General features: G+C 39.2%; 3 protein-coding genes and 1 pseudogene across 3 annotated transcripts; 3 read left to right on the top strand and 1 right to left on the bottom strand.

The window, feature by feature from the left end:
• Positions 1-264: 264 nt before the first annotated feature.
• LOC149047784 (uncharacterized) lies at positions 265-1,572 on the top strand (annotated as a pseudogene).
• A 966-nt stretch (positions 1,573-2,538) lies between these two features.
• LOC113665848 (cytosolic iron-sulfur assembly component 2B) lies at positions 2,539-6,585 on the top strand. Its single transcript, XM_089201925.1, has 4 exons — positions 2,539-2,698; positions 3,945-4,148; positions 4,679-4,724; positions 5,821-6,585. The coding sequence occupies exons 1-4, from the start codon at positions 2,576-2,578 to the stop codon at positions 5,916-5,918; spliced, it is 471 nt and encodes a 156-aa protein (XP_089058051.1). The 5' UTR covers positions 2,539-2,575; the 3' UTR covers positions 5,919-6,585.
• A 61-nt stretch (positions 6,586-6,646) lies between these two features.
• On the bottom strand, positions 6,647-11,586 carry LOC113665847 (ankyrin and armadillo repeat-containing protein). Its single transcript, XM_027181580.2, has 2 exons — positions 8,900-11,586; positions 6,647-8,169 (listed from the first exon to the last, which is right to left on the bottom strand). The coding sequence occupies exons 1-2, from the start codon at positions 11,140-11,142 to the stop codon at positions 7,974-7,976; spliced, it is 2,439 nt and encodes an 812-aa protein (XP_027037381.2). The 5' UTR covers positions 11,143-11,586; the 3' UTR covers positions 6,647-7,973.
• Positions 11,587-13,554: 1,968 nt separating this feature from the next.
• On the top strand, positions 13,555-14,684 carry LOC149047783 (uncharacterized). The gene is made up of 2 exons (XM_089198725.1): positions 13,555-13,703; positions 13,997-14,684. The coding sequence occupies exons 1-2, from the start codon at positions 13,555-13,557 to the stop codon at positions 14,682-14,684; spliced, it is 837 nt and encodes a 278-aa protein (XP_089054851.1).
• Positions 14,685-21,627: the final 6,943 nt, after the last annotated feature.

Below are 21,627 nucleotides of genomic sequence, written 5' to 3'. Positions count from 1 at the left end.
ATTATTGGCATACAAATGAGGAATCATGTTTCACCACAAGCTATCTACAAACCTTCTATACAAAACAAGTTACAGCAACCAGATACCCAATTTAATTCAGAGTTTGAGTCAACGATGTTACCCATCTCAGTTGCATTTTCTCACGGGAATTAAATTCCATGTTGAACCGGAGACATTTTTGTTTACTTCGCAGATCAAAAATAAAAGCAAAGAAGGAAGAGTGATAAAATAGTAATATTATCTGAGTTTCAAACAGATAATAACAGCCAGACGATTTCGCAAAAGAAAGACATTCTTACGGAACACTTGGAAAGAAGCGAAAGTTGAAGAGGCAGTTCAACTCATTACAAAAAAATCCTTGTTCACTTCGTGATTTGTTTATAAACACCTTGAGAATGCGTGAGAGAAGCATTTTGCCCTCGTTTGGGGATAAAATAAATGATTACAAAAAGTCATCACAGGTCATCGACATACTTGATTCAATTCCTGAGAACAACAACAGGGTCTCTGATCGTCTTCCCCTTTTCTGTGGTGACAAGGGCGTCAACGAATGCAAAAGAGAGAGATCAGGGCAAAGGACCGAGAAGAGGTACAACAGTTCGTGCAACGGCGTGAATCTTCCCAAGTTACAGAAAAAATCCACCGCCGTCCCTCCACTTGAAAGAACGATTAGTTCACCCGACCCAACCGGTTTTTTAAACGTGGCAAACATTGCTCTCTCTCCACGCGAAAACACTGGTGATAAATTCAAAAGGGAGCCAGTCATCAATTGTGCAGACTATCTCATCTATGAACCTGCATGTACAACTGCTAACTTAGCGACAGCGAACATCGACCTCTCTCGGTACGCCTTCCACTCGTCTCTGGAAAGAATACCCGAGACTGATGGAGAAAGGCTCTTAAGCGTCCATTCGAAGAAGAAACCGCAAAGCGCCGAAGTAAAGAAGAAAGAGCCTAACACACCAGAGAGAAAAACAAGAAAGAGAAGAGAAACCCAAGCAAGTGGTTTGAAAAACGTCGATCTCTTCGACCAGCAAAGACAATATTTGGCCCGTAAAGGTCCACCAGCAAGGGTTTTAGTTTCGTGCAAATTTCCGGAAAGTCGACCCGGAACACCTAACTATTTTAGAAAATCAAGCGCGGTGACTGAAGATCTCTTTTTTCCCAAAATTGTTTTGTACCAGTGGGAAGTCTGTGAGCAACCAAAGATTACTAAAGCTCTCCAATCACGCAAATATCCTATAAGGCTACCTGTTACACAAGATTCCTACAGCTCCACAGGACAACCAGCCTATCGATGGTGATTACAAGGGGCATGAGAATGATGCGAAGAGACCTGAGAGTCCTCTGTCAAAAATACCATACCCACCTCCGCCGACTCCACAGTGCCAAACATGTCCGCCTAGCTCAAAAGGGAATATTGCTGATAAATAAATAATGCAGTGTGGTATAATTATTTTAATTTCAAATAACAAAGAGATACGGCCATTTTTTTTATTTTCCATTCACCCTACTATCTGACTGACTCAGTCACATTTTGCTGTTTTCAAAGAAGGAAATGAAAGAAGAAGTACGAGAGAGACAGAGAGGGAGAGAGAGATAATGCGAGAGAAGGCAGATGGAAAACGAGAAAAAAAAGTAATTGAGTAGAGTGGAAGATTAACAATATGCTTGCCATAACAAATTAATTAAAAAAAAATTGGTCTGAGCTTTTGATGAAAAATACTTATAGCTGTAGTTGTGTCATTCACACATAATTTGACTGAGATAAAAACAAAATATATAAAATTTAATGCAAGTATGGAAGTGTAAATGCACCAACTTTGAAAAAGAAATTTTTTACCGTACAGGATCATAAAGGTACATCGCTGGAGTACTAGAAGAGTCTTACGTCAGTATAAAAAATCCAACACTGTTTCACTTGAGTCTAATAAATAAGCCAGCCGTCTAGGGCTAACTGTGTTACTGATGTAAGGTAATTTCCTAAGCTCAAACATGGTGACATAGATTTGGATCTAAGCATGTATCAACCTGATTTTCTCAGAGATTTTTGTAAAACGTATTACCACCACATAAAACATCTTACTTGAATTAAACATACTGTAAGATTTCCTGCCATGTTCTCTCTACGGTCGCATACAATTCGAGAAGAAAGTGATCTCCACATAATACACAGCCCGCACGCAGGTCTTCGTTATGAGTGTTCGGCAAGAGCGTTTTTCGCCATCATGAAAGTATGATGCTTTGAGCAACGCGAGTTTGCAAGGGAACCACAGCTATTACTGATGTGCTAGATCCCGACAAATCTCTCCCCAGACTTCACCACAAATTCGAAATTCCCGCGGGCGGAGAAACGCGCGGTCTGTAGTACTCGTAATAAGGGCTCGTTCGCAGGCTAGATAAGAAGTACAAATTTTACAACTTTACCTCGCGAAGGTCAATCAGAGAGATCTCCTTTGCTTCATAAATATAAATACGTTTGTCTGGCATAGCTAGTCCTGTGGATGAGCTAAATCCAAACAGGCGTCATTAGTGCAAGAACAGTCCCATCATTCAATGGGAAGCGGTATTCAAAATGGCGACAACTTTAGAAAACGCAAACCCGACTATTTTCCTGCAGAAAACAGAGCGGGAAGTTCTCCCTGACGAAGAAAATGAGGATGTTGTGGACAAGATCGATGAACGAGAAGTATTTGATATCCTTTAACAACGGGCTTCTCTCATAATTTGATCCGTTATTTTAATGCTTTCGTTCTATCGCCTGAACTGTCACGCTTAAAAGTGACAGTGCCATTTGATTGTTATACATGTACGTCAAGGATTTTTGGTCAATCAAGAGTTTGTTTTTTAGTCCAAAAATTTTCACAAGCCAGCTAGTCTCTTTTTGGTTCGTGACCGAACAGCTGTGGAGACACTCTCTCTCAAAATTAATAGTTAATGTTCAGTTCTTGCATAGCTAGTAGTCTCCTCTACTAACTATGGTTCTTGTTATAAAACAATTTATCGTAGACATGCAACAATGAATCAGTTACTGACAGTCGACATAAAATGATGCTAAGTGCTAGAAAACCACAGAAGTTAAATGCCAACTACAAGCAAATTGTCGGAAAGAGAAAGTAAGATGACCCCCTGTGCTAACTAGAACTTGTATTTGTCTAAAACTGTTGACTTGAATGAATGAAGGAATGAATGAATACCTTTATTTAAGTGTCAAACTGAAATAGCAGTAAAAAATCACTAAATGGGGACACCATGAATAAATTGAAATTAAAATATCAGTTATTATACCTCTTTAATTAAAATTGATAACACTGTTTACAATTGACAAAACGAGTATGTAGTGGATGACATTATTTACATGTGCATAGACTTAATGAAATACTAAAGTGTCTATTAAGTACGACATAAAATACAATCAGAACATTGAGCATCGGCCAGTAAGGATTTAAATCAAGCTTTCTAATACGCTGCCTAAATACAAATAGTGCAGGAAGGTCTCTTATATTTTGAGGTATTAGACTCCACACCTTTGGGCCAATGTATCTGATGGAATACTTTCCATGTGTAGTTGTATTGAATCTAGGCATGGCAAACTCTTTGTTTCTCAGTGAAAATGTGGTGTTTGCCATTTGGAAAAGGTCTGCAATATATTTTAGGCAAATGTTGTTTTTTGTCTTGTACATAAGAACAGCTATATCCTGTAACTATCTGTTATGCAGGGTGCATAGATTAGCTGTATTCAGTAATTTATCATAACTTGATGATCTGTTGCAGTAAATAGCTCTGAGTGCCCTTGTTTGTATATGCTCTAATTTTCTACTGTCACTAGCATGACAGAAGTGTTAAACAAGGTGTGAATAGGTTGACGTGGATGTGACCTGGCAAAAAATTTAAGTGATCTGGCCACAATGATAAATTCCTATTTACCTTTACTGAAGGAACATCTGATTCGTTCTATCAATGATCCTGAACATCCTCTTACTCTGGAGCAGCTGAATGTTGTGGAGCAGTCTTTAGTAGAGGTGGATGATGAAAATAATTATGTGAAAGTTCAGTTCACCCCAACAATTCCTCACTGTAGCATGGCAACCCTGATTGGTCTGGCAATAAGAGTCCAGCTTTTAAGATCACTGCCTGAACGATTCAAGGTACAATATACTTTATTTAGTAGATCTCACGCTGTGCTAATTTAATCCATATTGTAACAACAGATTTCTCCTGTTTGTGTTTAAATCCCTGTGATCTCAACCTGATTGTATTCTGAAGTCAAAAGCTCCCTGTGAGGAACTTACTGGTGACATCAATAGAGAAATTATATATCTCTGAAAAGGAATGTTTGCTCTACAGCACTAAATTTGTACTCAACCCCTGGTAACCAAGCTTATTCTGCATTTACCTTGATATTGAAACTCGTTCTTGATGATTTCTTAGGAAATAAGAGAAAAGACAAAACAAATTTTTTTAAGAAAGTATGTCAATTTCAGGAATAAATCCAATGATGCTGTACCCTGCTACCTATTTCTTTTTTGGTATTCGTGATATTTGATTTAAACATTTCTCAAGTAAAAGTTCTCTTACTCACCAGGCACTGATGAGTACTTCTTTAGACAGGTAGTATTCAAGAGTCATGGTCATTTACTTTTAGTTTAGTAATATTTTTGAACTTGTTATTTTCCAGGTTGATATCAACATAACCCCTGGTGCCCATGCTTCAGAAGATGCAGGTAATGGATTTTTTTTCTATGTTTATTCAGTGTAAACTCCTTTAACCCATTTAACCCCAAGGAATGACTAGCATCCAATTTCTCTTAGTAATATTCCCCTTGAATCTAACACTAATGTCAGGAGAATAGAAGAAATGATCACCAGCTAAAGAAGCTTAAATTGTTAAACAAATTCTCCTTGGCAGCACTTAAGAAAATGTATAGAGAACAGTATGGAGAATATGCATACTGATGTTAGGTTTTAAAGAGTCAACCATCTGACCTCTGATAGTGACTAGCATCTTATTTCTCCTTACAATATTGCCCTTGAATCTCACATTATGGTCATGAAAATAAAGGAAATGGTCATCAACTGAAAAAGCTGTTGACTGTTAAACAAATTCTCCTTATAAGCACCAGTTAGAAAATGTAGACAATATACATACTGATGCTAGGGTGTAAACTTAAGAGGTAACAGACAGATGTAATGACCACCTGCGCTTATCCCCAATTGAACTCAAATAAAAATTTGCATAGCATGTAATTTAGTGTTAACAACTGGGTTGAAAACATAAACTGGCCACTGTAAAGAGTAAAAAAGTTGACATTTCAAGTGTTAGCCCTTTGTCAGAGCAATACTCTCCCACAAATGCAGCACCACAGTTTCTTTGGAAACTTACCCCCTTAAAACTTTGCATACCTTGTTACACTAACAATGTCAAAGAAAAAGACAGAAATGAAACAGCAAAAACTAATGACATACAAACTGATTAAGAAAATCTTTTTCTCCCATGCCAGGACTAACCCTTTATTAATGATGTTTCCACTGATTCAAAAATAGGTAAAAAGGAAAGGAAAAAATCATAAATTAGTTAAAATTTACTTTAATGTGTTAACCATCTCTAGCAGGTGGAAATTGTAACAACAGATTTAGATCGTGTGAAGGGGATTTATATGCTTATTAATTCCTATTTATCTTTTCTCTCTTCCTTTTTTTGCTGTTTTTCTATGACGACATTTTAGCAACGTTCCCCTCAAGCAAGTGGGAATCATGGTTCACTATTTTGATGTTTGTGTTGTTACCATGCATTCCCTTGTTCCTTTGTTTCTTCTTCAGTAAACAAGCAGCTGGCTGATAAAGAACGAGTTGCTGCAGCTTTGGAAAACACTCATTTGTTGGAAGTTGTAAATCAGTGCCTCACAGTGCGTCACTGAGGTGGCTTATAATATTTGTAATGGGAACAAACTGTATATGGCTGCAAAAATTGCACTGAGGGATAATCTAGGCAGTTAGTCAGCGTTTCACAGTTTGCTGCGAAGGGTGGCAGCTAAAAATACAATCTACATGTATTTGCCTGACAATCAGCTTAAATGTGTGAACTCCATCTGATTTGGAAAGTATTACAGTACTGTGGGAACACTAGACTTTCATGATGTTGGCACACCCAAACAGAAGTTCCTCACTCTCCATTTACTTCAAATTTTAAAACATTCAGTGAAAGCAGAGGTTCACTATGCTGCTAGTAATGCTGTGGCTTGATTTAATAAACAGTGGCACAAGACAGGTTATCCCAAACATCCTACATGTAGGATACAGCTGTTGTTTGGTCTAGTCCTTTCACCCAAAGAAAAGGAAAGATTTCACCCACCCCTAGACAGGGGCTTATCATGGTGGGCAGAATTGGAGGGGGGGATTAAATTAACAGCTAACTGAGGGTCAATGTGCATATTGTTATTTTTCCCCTGTACTGTCCCCCAAATTTAATGAATAAAATACAAAAACCTATTATGTTTAAAATGGAAACTACAGCTGGGTTTTAATTCTAAGTCAATTTTGTACAGCAAGCAATCTACCTAGTCTGATTAAAAGATAATAAACCAACCACTTTACCTTTGTTGACTATAGGGAATAGGGAGGAGTAGTCACAGGCTGTATATCTAACGTCTCTTTTTATTATAAGACATACTCTTATCGTTGTACATAACACTTTATGAAAAAGTCATGTTGAAAAAGCTCATTAATACTTGCACTACTAACTCAATGGTATGAGAGTTACAAATTAAGAACTTTTAAATCCTTACATACACTGTACATGTAACAATCTCAGTTTGCAAAATGTATGAACCACATTTACTTGCTCATGTATGTACAAAGAATGTTTTATGTTTGAAAAGGCTATTTAGCCGCAGTTAATCAGATTTAAATATATAATACATGTACAAGATATCAGAATAAATAAGTTGTATTACTTAAAGACTATGATCAAAGTTCTGTAAATTGTTAAACCACTTAAAATATCTTCATAGTCAAATAAGTATGAGGAACCGTTGTTCACACAAAAAATGCAGCACTTAAACAAAGCTTAAGAATGAAAATTCACTGAAAACCTCATTGTCTAAAATTTTTTTTCTTTCTCTGGAATCACTACAAACACAACACACTCTCTAATGATACTGAATAAATGAAAATGAATAACAAAGAGGACATCAAATTGTTCTTAATTAATGCACAATAATGTTCAACATGGAGAGATTCTGCAGAAATTGGCCTACTGGCATTGGTCCAAAGAAGTTAGTTATTAACAAAAGTACTACAACATCATAAAATTACAATATCAGCTAATCTGTTTGACTTAAAAGCTTGAGAAATCATCTATGGTCTCTAAATTAACTGTGCAAGTATGCACAACTCAGGGGGCTGTGGATTAATGTCAACTGTTTAGAAGCACTTGGGATGTATAAGAAACTGGAAAAAGAATCAGAAGCTCAAATACAGCACTTCTCTTGGGTTTGTATTCATATCATATCCTGCAGCTTACACGACACAATATGACTTTCAGAACAACAATGCACTTCCTGATTGTAGCCACAGTTAACAGGTTAATTTAGTATTATCAACTTAGTTGATAACGTAAGTTGGCTGCTGTAAAGAGTTTCAAAGCTGATGTTTGGAGTGTTCGCCCTTCCTCAGAGCAAATGGCAAAGAGATAACTCTTGAAACATCAGCTTTAAAACTCTTTATGCGCTATCAACTCATTTGATGCAGCACCACGGTTTCACAAAATCCTTTAAAGTTTATGCTAATTTCTATGGAATCCCAGTACTATAGTGAATATCTTAATGTCCTAAGATAATATAATTTTTTGAATTGATACATGAGGTAGTTATAGAAGGCTTTCAGCATTGAATATATTCTTAACTTACAGAAAACTATTTGACCACATTTCAAGCACAGTTTTTTTTTCATCCTACTATCAATATAACCAGTTTTTATGCTATTGGAAGTCTCAAAATTGTACCAGTTCTCATACTGGTTGTGGCAGATAATTTCCGTTCCGGCAATCCATCTGAGGCAACCACTGGTGAATCATTAGTGCTGGCAACTGTAAATGTTTGCTCAGCATCCAGTGCAAAATGAGCTGTTACCATCTTCTGACCCACAGACAGAAATGGATCAGGCTTTTTCCTGAAAGAAAAAAGAAATAAAACATTAATCAGCCAAATAATAATTTTCTAAATATCATTGTAATTGTATCTCTCGATGTGAATCACTTAAACTACACATATTTCTGATACAAATATGTGAATTTGCTCATTTCTTACCAACAAAAATGATAGACATTGGATGAAAAAGTTTACATTAAAAAGACGAGATGAATTGCGTTTATGTACACTGTTATTGTCTCATTATAATTTCTTAGAAACATTATTTAATTCTGCTGGGCTTGGCTGCAATAACTGTTTCAGAATAAAACTTAAGCTACCTTAGCAAAGGAAAAGCTGTAAGGTTGACATTTCAAAAATTCTGTGAAAAATTGACCAATAAGAAGAATTCCCTGCCAGTTTGAAGTTTTGATTTGGAAATAAATGAAAATAACCAGTTGAGAGTAATTTAAAAAACATGCATGTTCAACAGTTACAAAGCTGTGCTCTATTAAGAATCACTGGGTGCCTGAAGACTCTTGCTTAAAAGCTTTGGGGGTTCCTTGTTCAAGAAAGCTTTAATACAAATTAGGGTGTACAAGTAATCAAACAGGTTGCTTAAAAGTAAAAGTTAGAAGTCTGTGAGACTTGGGTTCATGACTGGAGCACAAGAACAGCCCTGTTTCACTGCAATTTCTACATGAAACAATCATATAGGACATGCACATAAACTACATAGATCAGTGGTACACTCAAAAAATAGTTTCACTCACATTATGGGAGGAAGACCAATTCTCTTGCAGTGTTGCCATCTCTCAACAAATTGTCGAGACAGTTTCACTTTTCCTGCATGAAACTGAATAACTTCATAAAGAAAAGGATCATGCCGGCACAAACTTAGAAGCTGTCTTTCCCCAATACTGTCATAGCTCAAGTAACCCAGGGCAACTGCAGCTGCTGCCTGCACAGTTTCATACTGTGATGTCAACAGTTTGCCCAGTATGGGGATAGTTCCTATGGAGATAATGGCACCTGGAATTCCTGCTCTTGAATGAGCAAGTCCTCCAATAAAATTTGCAGCAGCACATTGGATGTCTTCTGTAGTTGAGTCAAGAAGTGACACCAACATTTTAATTCCAGTTGCTGAGGTCAAAGATTGGTCCTCATCTGGAATGATCCGGGATAAAACCACCATTTGAAATGCTGTATAGGTAGCTAACCTTTCATTTTTCTGCTCCAAGAATGGGACAAAGCTGTGGTACCTTACTCCCCCAGACACTGCAATATTTCTTTGGTTGGCCACATTATTGTAAGCAAAAACAGAGAGTGCAGCTCCAGCAAGAAGGTGCACCTCTTCATCATCATCATAAAGCTGTCGCAAAATATGAACAAAGCTGAAGTCCTTATGATCCAGTGTTGCTTTCATGTTGGTAGAGTTTCTCAAACAAACACAGCCAAGAGTATAGGCAGCTTCTGCTTTGATAATGTCCTGTCTTGCTTGCACCATGTATCTGATCAGAAATTTCAGGCCCCCTTCCCTGGTAACAGCATCTTGATTTTGGATATGAGGTCTGAAGCTAAGGCAGAGACACAGTGCGCGTAATGTCTGTAGCACACTTAGGATAATGTATGCTGGTGTGTTGGATTTCCCCAAAAGACGAACCAATGGCATCACACCATTTGCTTGGGCAATTTCATCCCTTTTGTTTCTGACTCCCTCTGCAAGAACACCAAGAGCTTCTGAGCCAATGAAGTGTAAGCTCTGAGGTAAATTCTCAGATAGAAATTCAATGAGGAGGTTAATCCCAATTTCTGCTGCAATGGACCGTCTCTGTGCATTCTTTTCCCCAGCAATTGCCCAGAGTGCTCCTGCTGTGAGGGTTCTTAAATCAGCTGCTCTGGATCGCTTCAACAGTCGCATCAGCATCATAACGCATCCATGTTCTGTTACAATTCTCTGATTGCCCTCATTACCTTCTGCTAGTGCATGAATTCCTTCAACTGAAGCAAATTGACATTCTCTTGATCGCAACCGCATCAATTCCATCAATGGCTGAACTCCATTTTTAGCCACAAATGCATTTTGATTAGCCATGTTTCCCTTGACAATAGCACCCACTGTTTTCGCCACAGCAGCTAGCACATGTTTGTTTTTCACTGTTGTTAGCAAGCTGACCAGCGAGTTCCATATTTCATTATTACTCCCCACAGTTGCTTGTACCTCAGAATTTGAGATGGATAACACTCTTAATGTACTTAGGGCTGATTCCACCACCTCTTCGTCCTCGGTGTGCTGGAGTAACCTCACCAATGATTCTATTCCACCATTGTTAACTGTAGCCTCTTTGTTGTCATCATTATATGCCAAGGCCTCAAGCAGCCTTGTAGCAGGAAGATAAACATCTCGTGGGGTGTCGGTAAGTTGTAAAATAATTGGAGGAACAGCTTTGCTTTTAGAAAGTTGTTCCTTACCTCTTTCGTCCTTAACAAGATTCAGCAACACAGAAAGAGCAAATATATTTGACTCTACGCTGGATAATGAATTTTTCAATAATCCTAAGAGAGCTTGGACTCCTCCAGCATTTAAAAACGATTCTAAATGATCAGAGTTTCCCTCACTCGTAAGTTCCACTAGTGCTTTAGCGCACGATGTCTCCAGATCACTTACCGACAGACCACGAATAAGATTTTTCCACACTTCGAGATCTGGACTGTCCAACTTTAAAAGATACTCCAAAACGCCAATGTGATCCTTCAATGCTGCAAGCTCCACAGCGCCAAACAGTTTTCGATCTTTAGCCTTGAGATTAGCACCCAACTCTTCCGCCAGAAGTTGTACGGTGTCAACATGGCCGTTCATACACGCTAGTAGAAATGGAGTCAGCTGTTGTCCATCTTGAGTCTCAAGCTCTAATTGATCCTCTCTGGATTTTATGAAACGACTAACACTCTTGTAATAGCCATTGCAAGCTGCGTGATGTACATGAGCCCAACCATTTTCATCAAATTCATCCATGTTTACATAAGCCGAGCTGGACCACTCAACTCGAAGACACAACGGGGCTCGTCCGAAAGCTCAAAATTGTATTTTTATAAGGGTGTAATCCAACGACAAAATACCTTGAAAGCCAGATAAAAAGACATTTCGCTGGATCAAGGTACCTATGATCTCATTCCTGGTTCAGATTTTATGAAATCCTCAAGTGTTGTCAATCGAGCTGTTCAGTTGCTAACGAAGGTTGCTACGCACTTGAAAAGAACGATCAATCGCCAAGTCAACTTCAGTGTTACAATAGAAAGCACTAAGTCACCATGAAATCCGTTTATCTCCTATATAAGCTAAAATTTCTCACTTATTCGAAACACGTTTCCCATTTCTCGACAAAAATACTGCGTGGGAATGCGCAGAAACAGCATTGAATTTACCTAGCAGATAACCTTTCAAACGAATCATAAATTAGAAATGAGTAAGGCAATGTGATTGGTCAGTTGTATTGATTGTTCTCTTTGTTCGTCGATGGAGTAGTCAGATCTGGTTTAAACTCCTCATTTAAGTCATTCATTACAAGGCTTATCATTTATCAAGAAGTCATCTTTGCCAAATTACTATTAGTATCAATATTTTTACTAATTTTGAGGGTCTTCAGGGTCCAGTTGTATGAAGGGCGGATAACGTTATCCAACGGATAAATTGCTTTCCGGCGGATAAGTGATAGACGAATAGCTTTATCCAACGGATAGAGATTTATCCTATGGATAGCGTTTTACAACCTTCGCACATTCGAGGCCAGATGTTTTACAAGGTGAAGCTCAGTTTGTCGCCTGGGACAACTCCCCCTCCCTTTGTCGGGAGGGGGAGTTGGAGGATTTTGGCTCTGTCGTGATTAAATCTACCTGAACCTTCAATAAGGCTCTCTTATGTATTCTCTAGCTGCCTGTTGTTAAGTAAATCTGAGGAAATCAATTACAAGATAGATGGTATCGATACACTCGACGTAACCTAAAAAATGGTGTCTGGGTTAAGACGGATGTTTTGGTTTAAAATGAGAGGACCATGAAATGTTTCAGAAGTCTACTAAGTTAGTACACGTAGCTTGCGATTGGGGCTTTGGAGTGCTGATAAATATAAGACAAGGCCAGAACGCATAATTTTTTTGCGTCCACTGTTCTATGAACTGAAACGGAAACTTAAAATCATGTATTAAATTACAACCGCACCCCACCCCCCTCCACGCCCCAGCTTGCATTAAGCGGTTGACTTTCTTAGACCCTTGGCATCATTCAAATGAAGCCGTCTTTGCTAAAAAGAAAAAAAAAACATGTCACTCGGGTCAAAGAGGGGGAGAAATTTTTCACCGCTATGCAAATGCGAAAAGGGAACAAAAACGTGTTGCAGAGGTAGAATTTGAAATAATTAGCGATCATTAGTGCGTGCGAATATTTTGCGCCTTTGAACGTAAAACTACTTGAATTCCACTAAGTTTTTTTTACTGTCATGCGCACCTCATCCAAAATGGTAATTTTTGAATTTTTTAACGGTGACTGTTTATTTTATGACGCTGGAAAAGGACGGATTTATTAGATATCCTTCATGTCACCATTACATTTGATGACTGTCTTTATCATTCCTGGTGGACGATAGCTAAAAACATCTTGCAGTTCTTTTAACAGCCAAGATGCGAGACTTGGACGAGTTTTGTCAAAACTTTTATGATAAAACTCTTGCGAACTGATCACGCTTCAAATTCAAACTTCACCAAAAGTTCACAACTTCCAACAGCATTGGGCTAGTTTGAAGCGTTTGTTAGTATTGGAACTCCAGGTTACAACACGGTAAATGAAACAATTTGTTATCAGAAAGTTGCTGTGTGTTAAAATGTCACACCAAAGGAATAGCAAACAAGTGCGGGACGTAGATGGGCAGAAAGTTTCCACACCGACTTTATACGATTCAATTGTTTTCGCGGAATGCATATTAATGTGCTCAAACAACGTTTCGTAGATTTCGATGTTATTAGAAACATCACGTTACCTATATCTAATTTTAAACAAAATTACATATTATATTTTATATAAAAACAGAGTAGATGTAAATGAATGATGTAACATCATATAAACTTTATCATATAAACTACGGTGTTATACAAAGACCACTCACTGGGACTGTTGCCTCGTCGTGGCTGAGTGGCTTGTGCGTCCCAGCGACTCCAAGAGTTATGCCGGCGGGGGTGTTTACACCCCTAGTAGGGCCTCCTAAGCCGGAAAGGTCAAGGCGTAGGGTCCAGACTAAAGACAGTCCCACGGCCCTCCAGGCATGGGGGTTAGGCTTAAGGCTAACAACCTTATCCTGTAAAAAGAATTTGTTACAGAAACAGCAACGAAGACAACCAATATCCTGCACGCAGACCTTCCAAGGTCTTCGAACCGTATGACTACCAGTGGTGAAAGCCAGAAGGAAACTATTGGCATGAAGTTGGAAATGATGAGTGCAAAAACCAAGACCAGGATTGGTTTTTGGAATGTAGGTACCATGTATGAAACTGGGAAGCTTGCACAGGTTACAACAGAAATGAGACGGTATAACTTGCATGTATTGGGCGTAAGTGAAAGCAGATGGACAGGGACAGGGAGATTAAAGACGTTGTCAGGCGAGACGGTTTGTATTCTGGGCGGGATGATAAGTTACATCGTGAAGGCGTGGCAATTATTCTGAAGTAAGGAGCAGATAGATCGCTGTTGGAATGGAAACCTATTAATAGTCGCCTCATAAAGGCCAGGCTGAAAGGAAAGCAAAATAACTTGACCCTGATTCAATGTTACGCTCCGACCAATGATAGTGAAGATGATATGAAAGACAATTTCTATCTCAGGCTCCAGGCAGAGATTGAGCAGGTCCCAATGCAAGATCTTATCATCATCATGGGGGATCTAAATGCCAAAGTTGGTGCCGATAACTCAGGCAGTGACAGAGTGATGGGAAGACACGGGAGTGGCATCATCAATGAAAAGGGAGAAGGGCTTGTTGAGTTTTGCACAACTAATAATCTGGTGATAGGGGGCACCCTTTTTCCACACCGAGAGATCCATAAAATCACATGGTGTTCCCTGAATGGCAGGGATAGAAATCAAATTGACCACCTGTTGATCAATGGAAAATGGCGGAGATCCCTTCGGGATGTCAAGGTGAGGAGAGGAGCTGACATTGGAAGTGACCATCATCTTGTAACAGCCTGCCTTAAACTGAAATTAAAGAGTGCAGAGCGTCTAACCAAGGGGCGCAGCCGTTTCGATGTGAGCCAACTGAAACACCCAAATGTGCGAAAATCTTTTATCCTGGAGGTGCGCAACAGATTCGAGGCTCTTGCGGAACTAGACGGAAGGGAGGATATTAACGATGAAGGGGTGAACAAGAACTGGGAGAAAATTGTTACTGCTTACAATGATAGAAGCAAGACATGTCTAGGCTGCAGGCAGCGGAGGCCAAAGGAATGGATGTCATCTGATATCTGGAAAGTAATTGAAAGTAGACGGAGATTAAAGAAGAAAGTTATGGACTAAAAATCCCAACGGCTTAAAGAAAGACATCAAGAGATGTATCGGGCAGCGAACAAAGAGGTGAAACGCCGAACTAGAGCAGATAAACGGAAGTACATAGAGAAACTTGCACCACAGGCAGAGGAGGCAGCTGCACGCAATGAGCAAGGAACAATATTTAAGGTCACCATGATCATAACAGGTAAATGCCATACAACCAACGTGATTGTAAAGCACAGACGTTCCAACTAGGAGGGAAATCATCCAAGCCATTAATTCCCTGAAGAATGGAAAAGCTTCTGGCCATGAAAATCTTAATGCCGAGCTGTTTAAAGCAGACCCTGAGCTTGCTGCAACCATTCTGACCCCCTTGTTTACAAAGATCTGGGAGCAGGAGGAAATTCCGACAGATTGGAGCAGAGGAGTGATAATCAAGATACCAAAGAAAGGGTCTCTAAGTGATTATAACAACTGGCGAGGAATTACCCTTTTGTCTGTGCCGAGTAAAATCTTTTGCAAGGTCAGCGCATCACCCAAGCTGTTGACGACCTCCTGCGGAACGAGCAATCTGGATTTCGCAAGGGGCGTGGATGTACGCATCATATTTTCACACTGCGGAACATACTTGAGCAATGTACTGAGTGGAACAGGGAGTTGTATGTAAATTTCATCGACTATGAGAAAGCGTTTGACAGCATTCACAGGGACAGTCTTTGGCAGATTGTGCCATGTGTCATGTCGTCCATGCTATTCAATATTGCTATCGACTGGGTCCTTTGTCGAACAATGGAAGATCAGCGAAGAGGCAAAAGATGGACCCCCTTTACTATACTCGAAGACCTCGACTTCGCAGAGGATTTAGCCCTATTTTCCCACACACGACAGCACATTCAGGAAAAGACAAACCGGCTCAGCATGTTCAGCAACCAGGTCGGCTTGAGAATTAGCTTGAAGAAGACGGAGGCCATGTGTGTTAATTCCCTTCCCCAACAAAAATCAGGGTAAGAGGACAGGAAATTCCATACACCAACAAGTTCACATACCTCGGAAGTGTGCTCTGCCAAGATGGGGGTACTAGTGTAGATATACAAAGTAGATTGAACAAAGCAAGAAATGCCTTTATGAGCTTAAGATCAGTGTGGAGGTCAGCAAGCTACAGCACAAAGACGAAGCTTAGAATCTATCAGAGCTGCGTATTGTCAACTCTCCTTTACGGCTCGGAATGCTGACGAATGATAGAACAGGACCTCTCAAAACTAGCATCCTTCCACACAGCTAACCTCAGGAAGATTCTGAGAATCTTCTGGCCTCAGAAAATATCAAACGACCAGCTACTGAGGCAAACTAAGCAGGAGGATATTCGTACACTTGTCAACAGGAGAAGATGGAGGTGGATCGGTCATGTGATGCGGAAGGCCAGTAACTACATAGCCAGAATTGCAATGCACTGGACACCTGAAGGCAAACGAAGCAGAGGGCGCCCGAAAACAACTTGGCGGAGGACAGTAGAGAAGAGACTAAGGGGGCTCAATTACAGCTGGAGCACCATTGAAAAACTGGCTAAAGATAGGCAGGGTTAGAAGGATTTCGTTGCTGCCCTATGTGCCACATAGGCGTGATGGATAGTAAGTTATACAAAGTTTTTCAGCGTTGAGAAAAGCTGTCACAACGTGTATTTGATATCACCAATCAACTGCTCACACGTCACTCGCTTTTCGCGCCACTCGGTCAGGTTGCTGAATCAACGTCAAAGCCTTCACGATTCTCAATACAAGGTAGTTTGTCGGAACTTTCTCGGATTATGGCGGCTAGAACGCTAAAAAATCCATATCACCGACAGACAGTGAGGTTCAAACCTTCCTAAAAGTGGAAGAAAAAAATATAGAAAAGAAAAGCCGAAAGTTACGTATTCAGTGGCTCTGGTGATGGCGTTTCTCGCGGCTGAGAATGAAAATCGACAACTGGCCCCGGTCGATTTTGGCCGTGTACCTAAAAGATTTCTTCTGTCGGTAAGGTGTAATTCAATAACTGAGAATTTTGTATATTGAAAATTACGACCATTGTTGTTTTTATAATCGTGATTCAGTGCATTTTTCCATCTTAAGAGTTAGCGCCAACGCAATTTACGATTGTTATTCGGGGATTGTCGACTCATTTATTTTCATTCATTAATGAAGTCGGTTATTCTTGTACGTAGAGGGCTATTGGGTTTATGTGATAAACAGAATAATACATTGTTGCTTGTAGACATGGAATTTCTTTTCTCGTGTTCAACCCGACTTCTCACTCACACGTTATCGAGTTAAACACTCGAAGAGGAATTCCGTTTCCTATCTACGCGCGTCCATGCATTATTCTCTATGTGTCTTTTCTATTACCAATGCTTTCGACATTTTACGAAAATCCATAATTTTGATGTGTAAAGAGATATTTCTTATTTATACAGTTAATACTTTTTCCATTTTGTTCAAGGTTACCAGAGGTAGGACATAGCCAGTTCTAATTGAAACAGAGTCGCTGAACTTGTGCGTGATTACAAAGGCGGACACTCCTAATTTGGAAAGGCAGTGACCAAGGTAAATGTTCCTGGCCATTCGAACAACATGTTCGAAAAGGGCCGGGGTTTTATTCCTTCCTGACATAGATGTGCTATTTATTTTTAGGTGGGAATTTTGGAAGTTATGAAATTCAAGAGTAAGATTGGGACCCAACGATGAAATATGCTCTAAAATAAATCCAAACAGACTCCAAAGTACCTTTTTTTTTGAAGGAGAAGCTAGCCTTAGAAACCTGCAAAATTTTTCTATATAAACTGATGGAGGACTGCAACTTTGTCAGAGGCAATAATGAAATGTAAATACACACAAAGCGTTTCTCGAGAAATCATGGAAAAATTGAAACAATAAAAGTCAAAACCCTTGTTCAGTTAGCAGAGTAATATTTGCAAATCATTTTGATGGAATTAATCTTAGTTGCACTTTACTGAACAAATAAAGCATCGTTTATGCGTTAATCAATTCAAAGCTTCAACAACCCCCATGGCACCCCCAGGCATCATAACTTTTACCGATTGGTCAGTTAAAATTCCCGTACCCCCCTCCCTTAGGGCAAAAATTGTGTTTAAATACTCCACCAAAGTGCAGGATTTAATGGTCAATATTTTTGTAAAAGGCAAAGTCAGCGATCATGACATTCTACTTATGGACAAAGCCTTAAAACCCAGACTGGACCGAATAGACTTTTTCTTCTGAGCCATTTACTCGCGAAAGTGAGCTATTTACCTAAAACAGCTTTAGATTAAAAAACATAACACTTGTATTGCGCTGGAAAGACGTAACACTTCAGTTTCAAATCCCCCACCCCCCGACACAGACGATGTTGAAATGTCCGTGGGCTACCTGGGAGGAAGGGGGGAGGTTAAAGCTTCGAAGTGATCAGCCCTTTAGACTGATGTCAAGTTAATGTGCTACATGATGTGATTTCCTGTGAATAGATTTTCCCTCTCTTATAAATTCCTAGTAATTTATTCATATGTTTTATCTTTTCCAGCTGGAGGATCATGTTCCAGGGAAAGACATTTCACTGCCAGGGGACAATTAGGAGCGCAGAAATCAAATGGTACCATATATAGGATTGTGAAAAAGAAATATTTTAATCTGAGTCCCTTTTGAGGATTCGAACCTCAAGCAGTCAGCCCAAATAAGGCGATCCCAATTGGGTGGAGAGTTTCGTGCACTCCACTCAGTGCTTGTTTATTTTCGCGTCCCGAGGAGAGGTGCAGTGCAGATTGCCCATACTTCGGTCTCGCCCTCTGGTACCTCGGCGTAAGCTCGTATCATTTTTTTCCTTTTTTTGTTTTTTGTTTTTGATGAAACGAGAATAGTCGATACATAGGTCTCAAACCCGGAGGTCTTGACCCATTTCAGGTGTCGGCTGTAACCACCAGAGGACAGTGTCTGTATTCAAGCAGGGATTGTATTTTCTCTTTTCTCCGGCACATTTGGCATTCAAAGTCAGGGGAATACTTTCTTAACTGAACAATGAGACAAATTGGTCTCAGTAGAACTCAATAATGGCGACTGAAGCTTCCAGAGCTTAGCTTGAGAGGGACCATAAGAACTAATTGTCTATGATATCTTAATCCAAAGTATTTCCCAAGAAAACTGCCCATTACTTTATTAGCTGAGCAGAATAAAAAAAAACATCTGGATAAACGTCTGTTAGGATTAAAACCTTACACCTTAAACTTCGCCATCAGCTTTACTTGCTGGGCAGAACAACAAATTCGGGTCGACCTTTGTGAGGATTCAAATCTCATTTCATTCAACTTTGCTACGAAATGCCCTTACAGCAGGGCCCCCGTTGATACCAGTCTTGTGACTGAAGGGGTCACCCTGTTTAAATGTCAATTATTTATTTATTAGAAAGAAACATTTTGGGTAAATGTACCTGAGGATTCAAACCTCAGACTTTCCAATATTGGTATAAAATGCTCTTCCAGCTGAGCTGAGAAAAATGTGGGTCGACTTTTCACGGAGGAATTAAAAATAATACCGTGTATTTTCGGTATAAAATACAGGCGGAAATTAAAACTTTTGGTTGACACTTGTGGGGATTCAAACCTCCAATATACGTGTTTTGCTGTCAAATCTCGTGCAGTCATTGTTTTCTCGTACTAAGCATTGTATTTTGTTTGCTTCTTGAGTGTGTGATCAGCAGGTGATAAAGATGTAGTTATTGTTTTGCTGGAATCAAACTGCAAATATATTGAAGTTGGATTTCATGTCAGCGATCTAGTGGACAAACCAAAAGGGCTTTAAATATAAAAAGAGCTGCTTAACTGTTTAGGTAAGAAATAAATTAGAGTTATCGACGATTCGTGAAGTACGTTTGAGCTGTTTCAGTCACTAAACACATCAACTTTAAGTAAAGATATTAGAAGCAATTGGAATTTTGAATATACACTGGCTGAGAATTATGAAATGTATATCTACGGAAAATAAGAAAGATTAGAATCAAAATCATCTTAAGCCGAATATTAAACGTGAAAAAAAATGAAAACAAAAATCACATCGAAACAAACGAATCAAATTTAAACAAAGAAACCCATGTATGCATGCTATTTTTAACAGAAATACAGGGAGTTGAAGAGGGAGTTAAACCTCAGGTCTACCGATTTTGTTCTCAGGTACTTTATCTGCCGGCTGAGATATATGAAACTGGTGCAGTTATTGTTCTTATCACATAATTAGCATTGTTATATACCTAGACTTTCACTCAACAAAACGAGCACTGTGATTGGTTGATTCTTGGTCATGTGTCCCGACCGGGATACAATTGCGCAGTTGTTGCCCGCGCACCGAATACAACAGCACGTTTTTTTCCCTATGATTATTTAAGGGAAAGTCTAAATATATAGCAAAGCACTTAATGTATGATCCCTCGGGAAACTAGTTAGTTTTGTTTTTTCCTCGAATCCTGACGTTTCCCTCGACTTCGTCTCGGGAAACATCAGGACTCTACAGTGAATGTACATTGTATAATGTTTGCTCTGTGCGTATTTGTTATCAAATGGCTGTATGGGTTTTATTTTAGTATTATTGGAATCAAGTATCTGCTCAAATCAGTGGTATTCAAGGCAGAAATGGAGGAAACCGATCAACAGAACTCTACATGCAAAGAGTGCTGCTTAGCTGTTCAGGTAAGAATGGAATGAGATAAAACGATTCTTCATGAAGTTTGTATAAACTGTACAATATGTAATATACACGTATCTTGGCGGTTATATAATGAAAATATAAGCTGTAACTAAATATCACCCTTTGCATTGGTTATAATGACTGCAACTGTGACATGAGACATTTGCTCCGTTTCCTTTGTAAGGTTTGGCTTAAGAAACCACCTTCTACTTTCGAACTTTTATAGGAAAAGCATTTCAAGGAAACAGTTTGAAAGTTCTGGTGTCTATGTATTATGTGTTTTTCAACAAGGAAACAGTTTAAAAATTGCGGTGTCAGTGCATCACGTGTTTGTCAACAAAGAAGCAGCTTAAAAGTTGCGGTGTCAACGCATCATGTGTTTGTCAACAAGGTAGCAGTTCAAAAGTTGCGGTTTCTATGCATCGTGTGTTTGTCAACAAGGAAGCCGTTTAAAAGTTGCGGTGTCTGTGCATCATATGGTTGTCAACAAGGGAACAGTTTTTAAGTTGCGGTGTCTGTGCATCATGTGGTTGTCAACAGGGAAGCAGTTTAAAAGTTGCGGTGTCTGAGCATCATGTGGTTGTCAACAAGGAAGCAGTTTTAAAGTTGCGGTGTCTATTCATCGTGTTTTTATCTTAAGGGAAGCGGTGTAAGCGTTGCAGTGTCTATGCATGATCTGATCATCATAAAAAGAAGCAGTTTTAAAGTTTCAGTGCCTTAATACGTATCATACGAGCGTCAAAAAATAAAATGATAAGTAATGAAATAACGTATTTCCTCGAATAAGCGCCCTCGCTCCAACAAGCGCCCCCCCCTCCGAATGAGCGCTCATTCCCTAGGCCATAATGTCAATAAAGTGCCCCATCAAATAAGTGCCTCTCCCTTTCCTCCCTCACGGTCTTAAATAGTAGGGATACGTGGAAAACCTGTTTCCATTGCTAATTTATTCGTAATTCGTTAAGCCTCGACTACAGCGGAACCAGTGCAGGAGAGTAGTTTCTTTTCCGTTAAGTCTCTTCCAATTATTTCTGTCTTCATTTTCGAGCAGAGTTCCATATATTTGCGTCATCTGTCCTTTTAATTTTTTTCCTATTGCTACGCTAACTTAATATGCGCCCTCCTGCGAATAAGTGCCCTCCTTTTAAGCTGAAATTTTAAATGCGCGCCTGGGCGCTTATTCGAGGAAAAAGGGTATAAAAGTTTGACTTGAAAAATAAAGAAAGGAACAATTTAAAATAAAAAGGTAACTATGAAAATAAATTAAAAAT

This window comes from Pocillopora damicornis, chromosome 3, assembly GCF_964200805.1.
Source record: "Pocillopora damicornis chromosome 3, jaPocDami1.2, whole genome shotgun sequence".
Taxonomy (NCBI): Eukaryota; Metazoa; Cnidaria; class Anthozoa; order Scleractinia; family Pocilloporidae; genus Pocillopora; species Pocillopora damicornis.
This window is presented reverse-complemented; position numbering and strand designations above follow the sequence as displayed.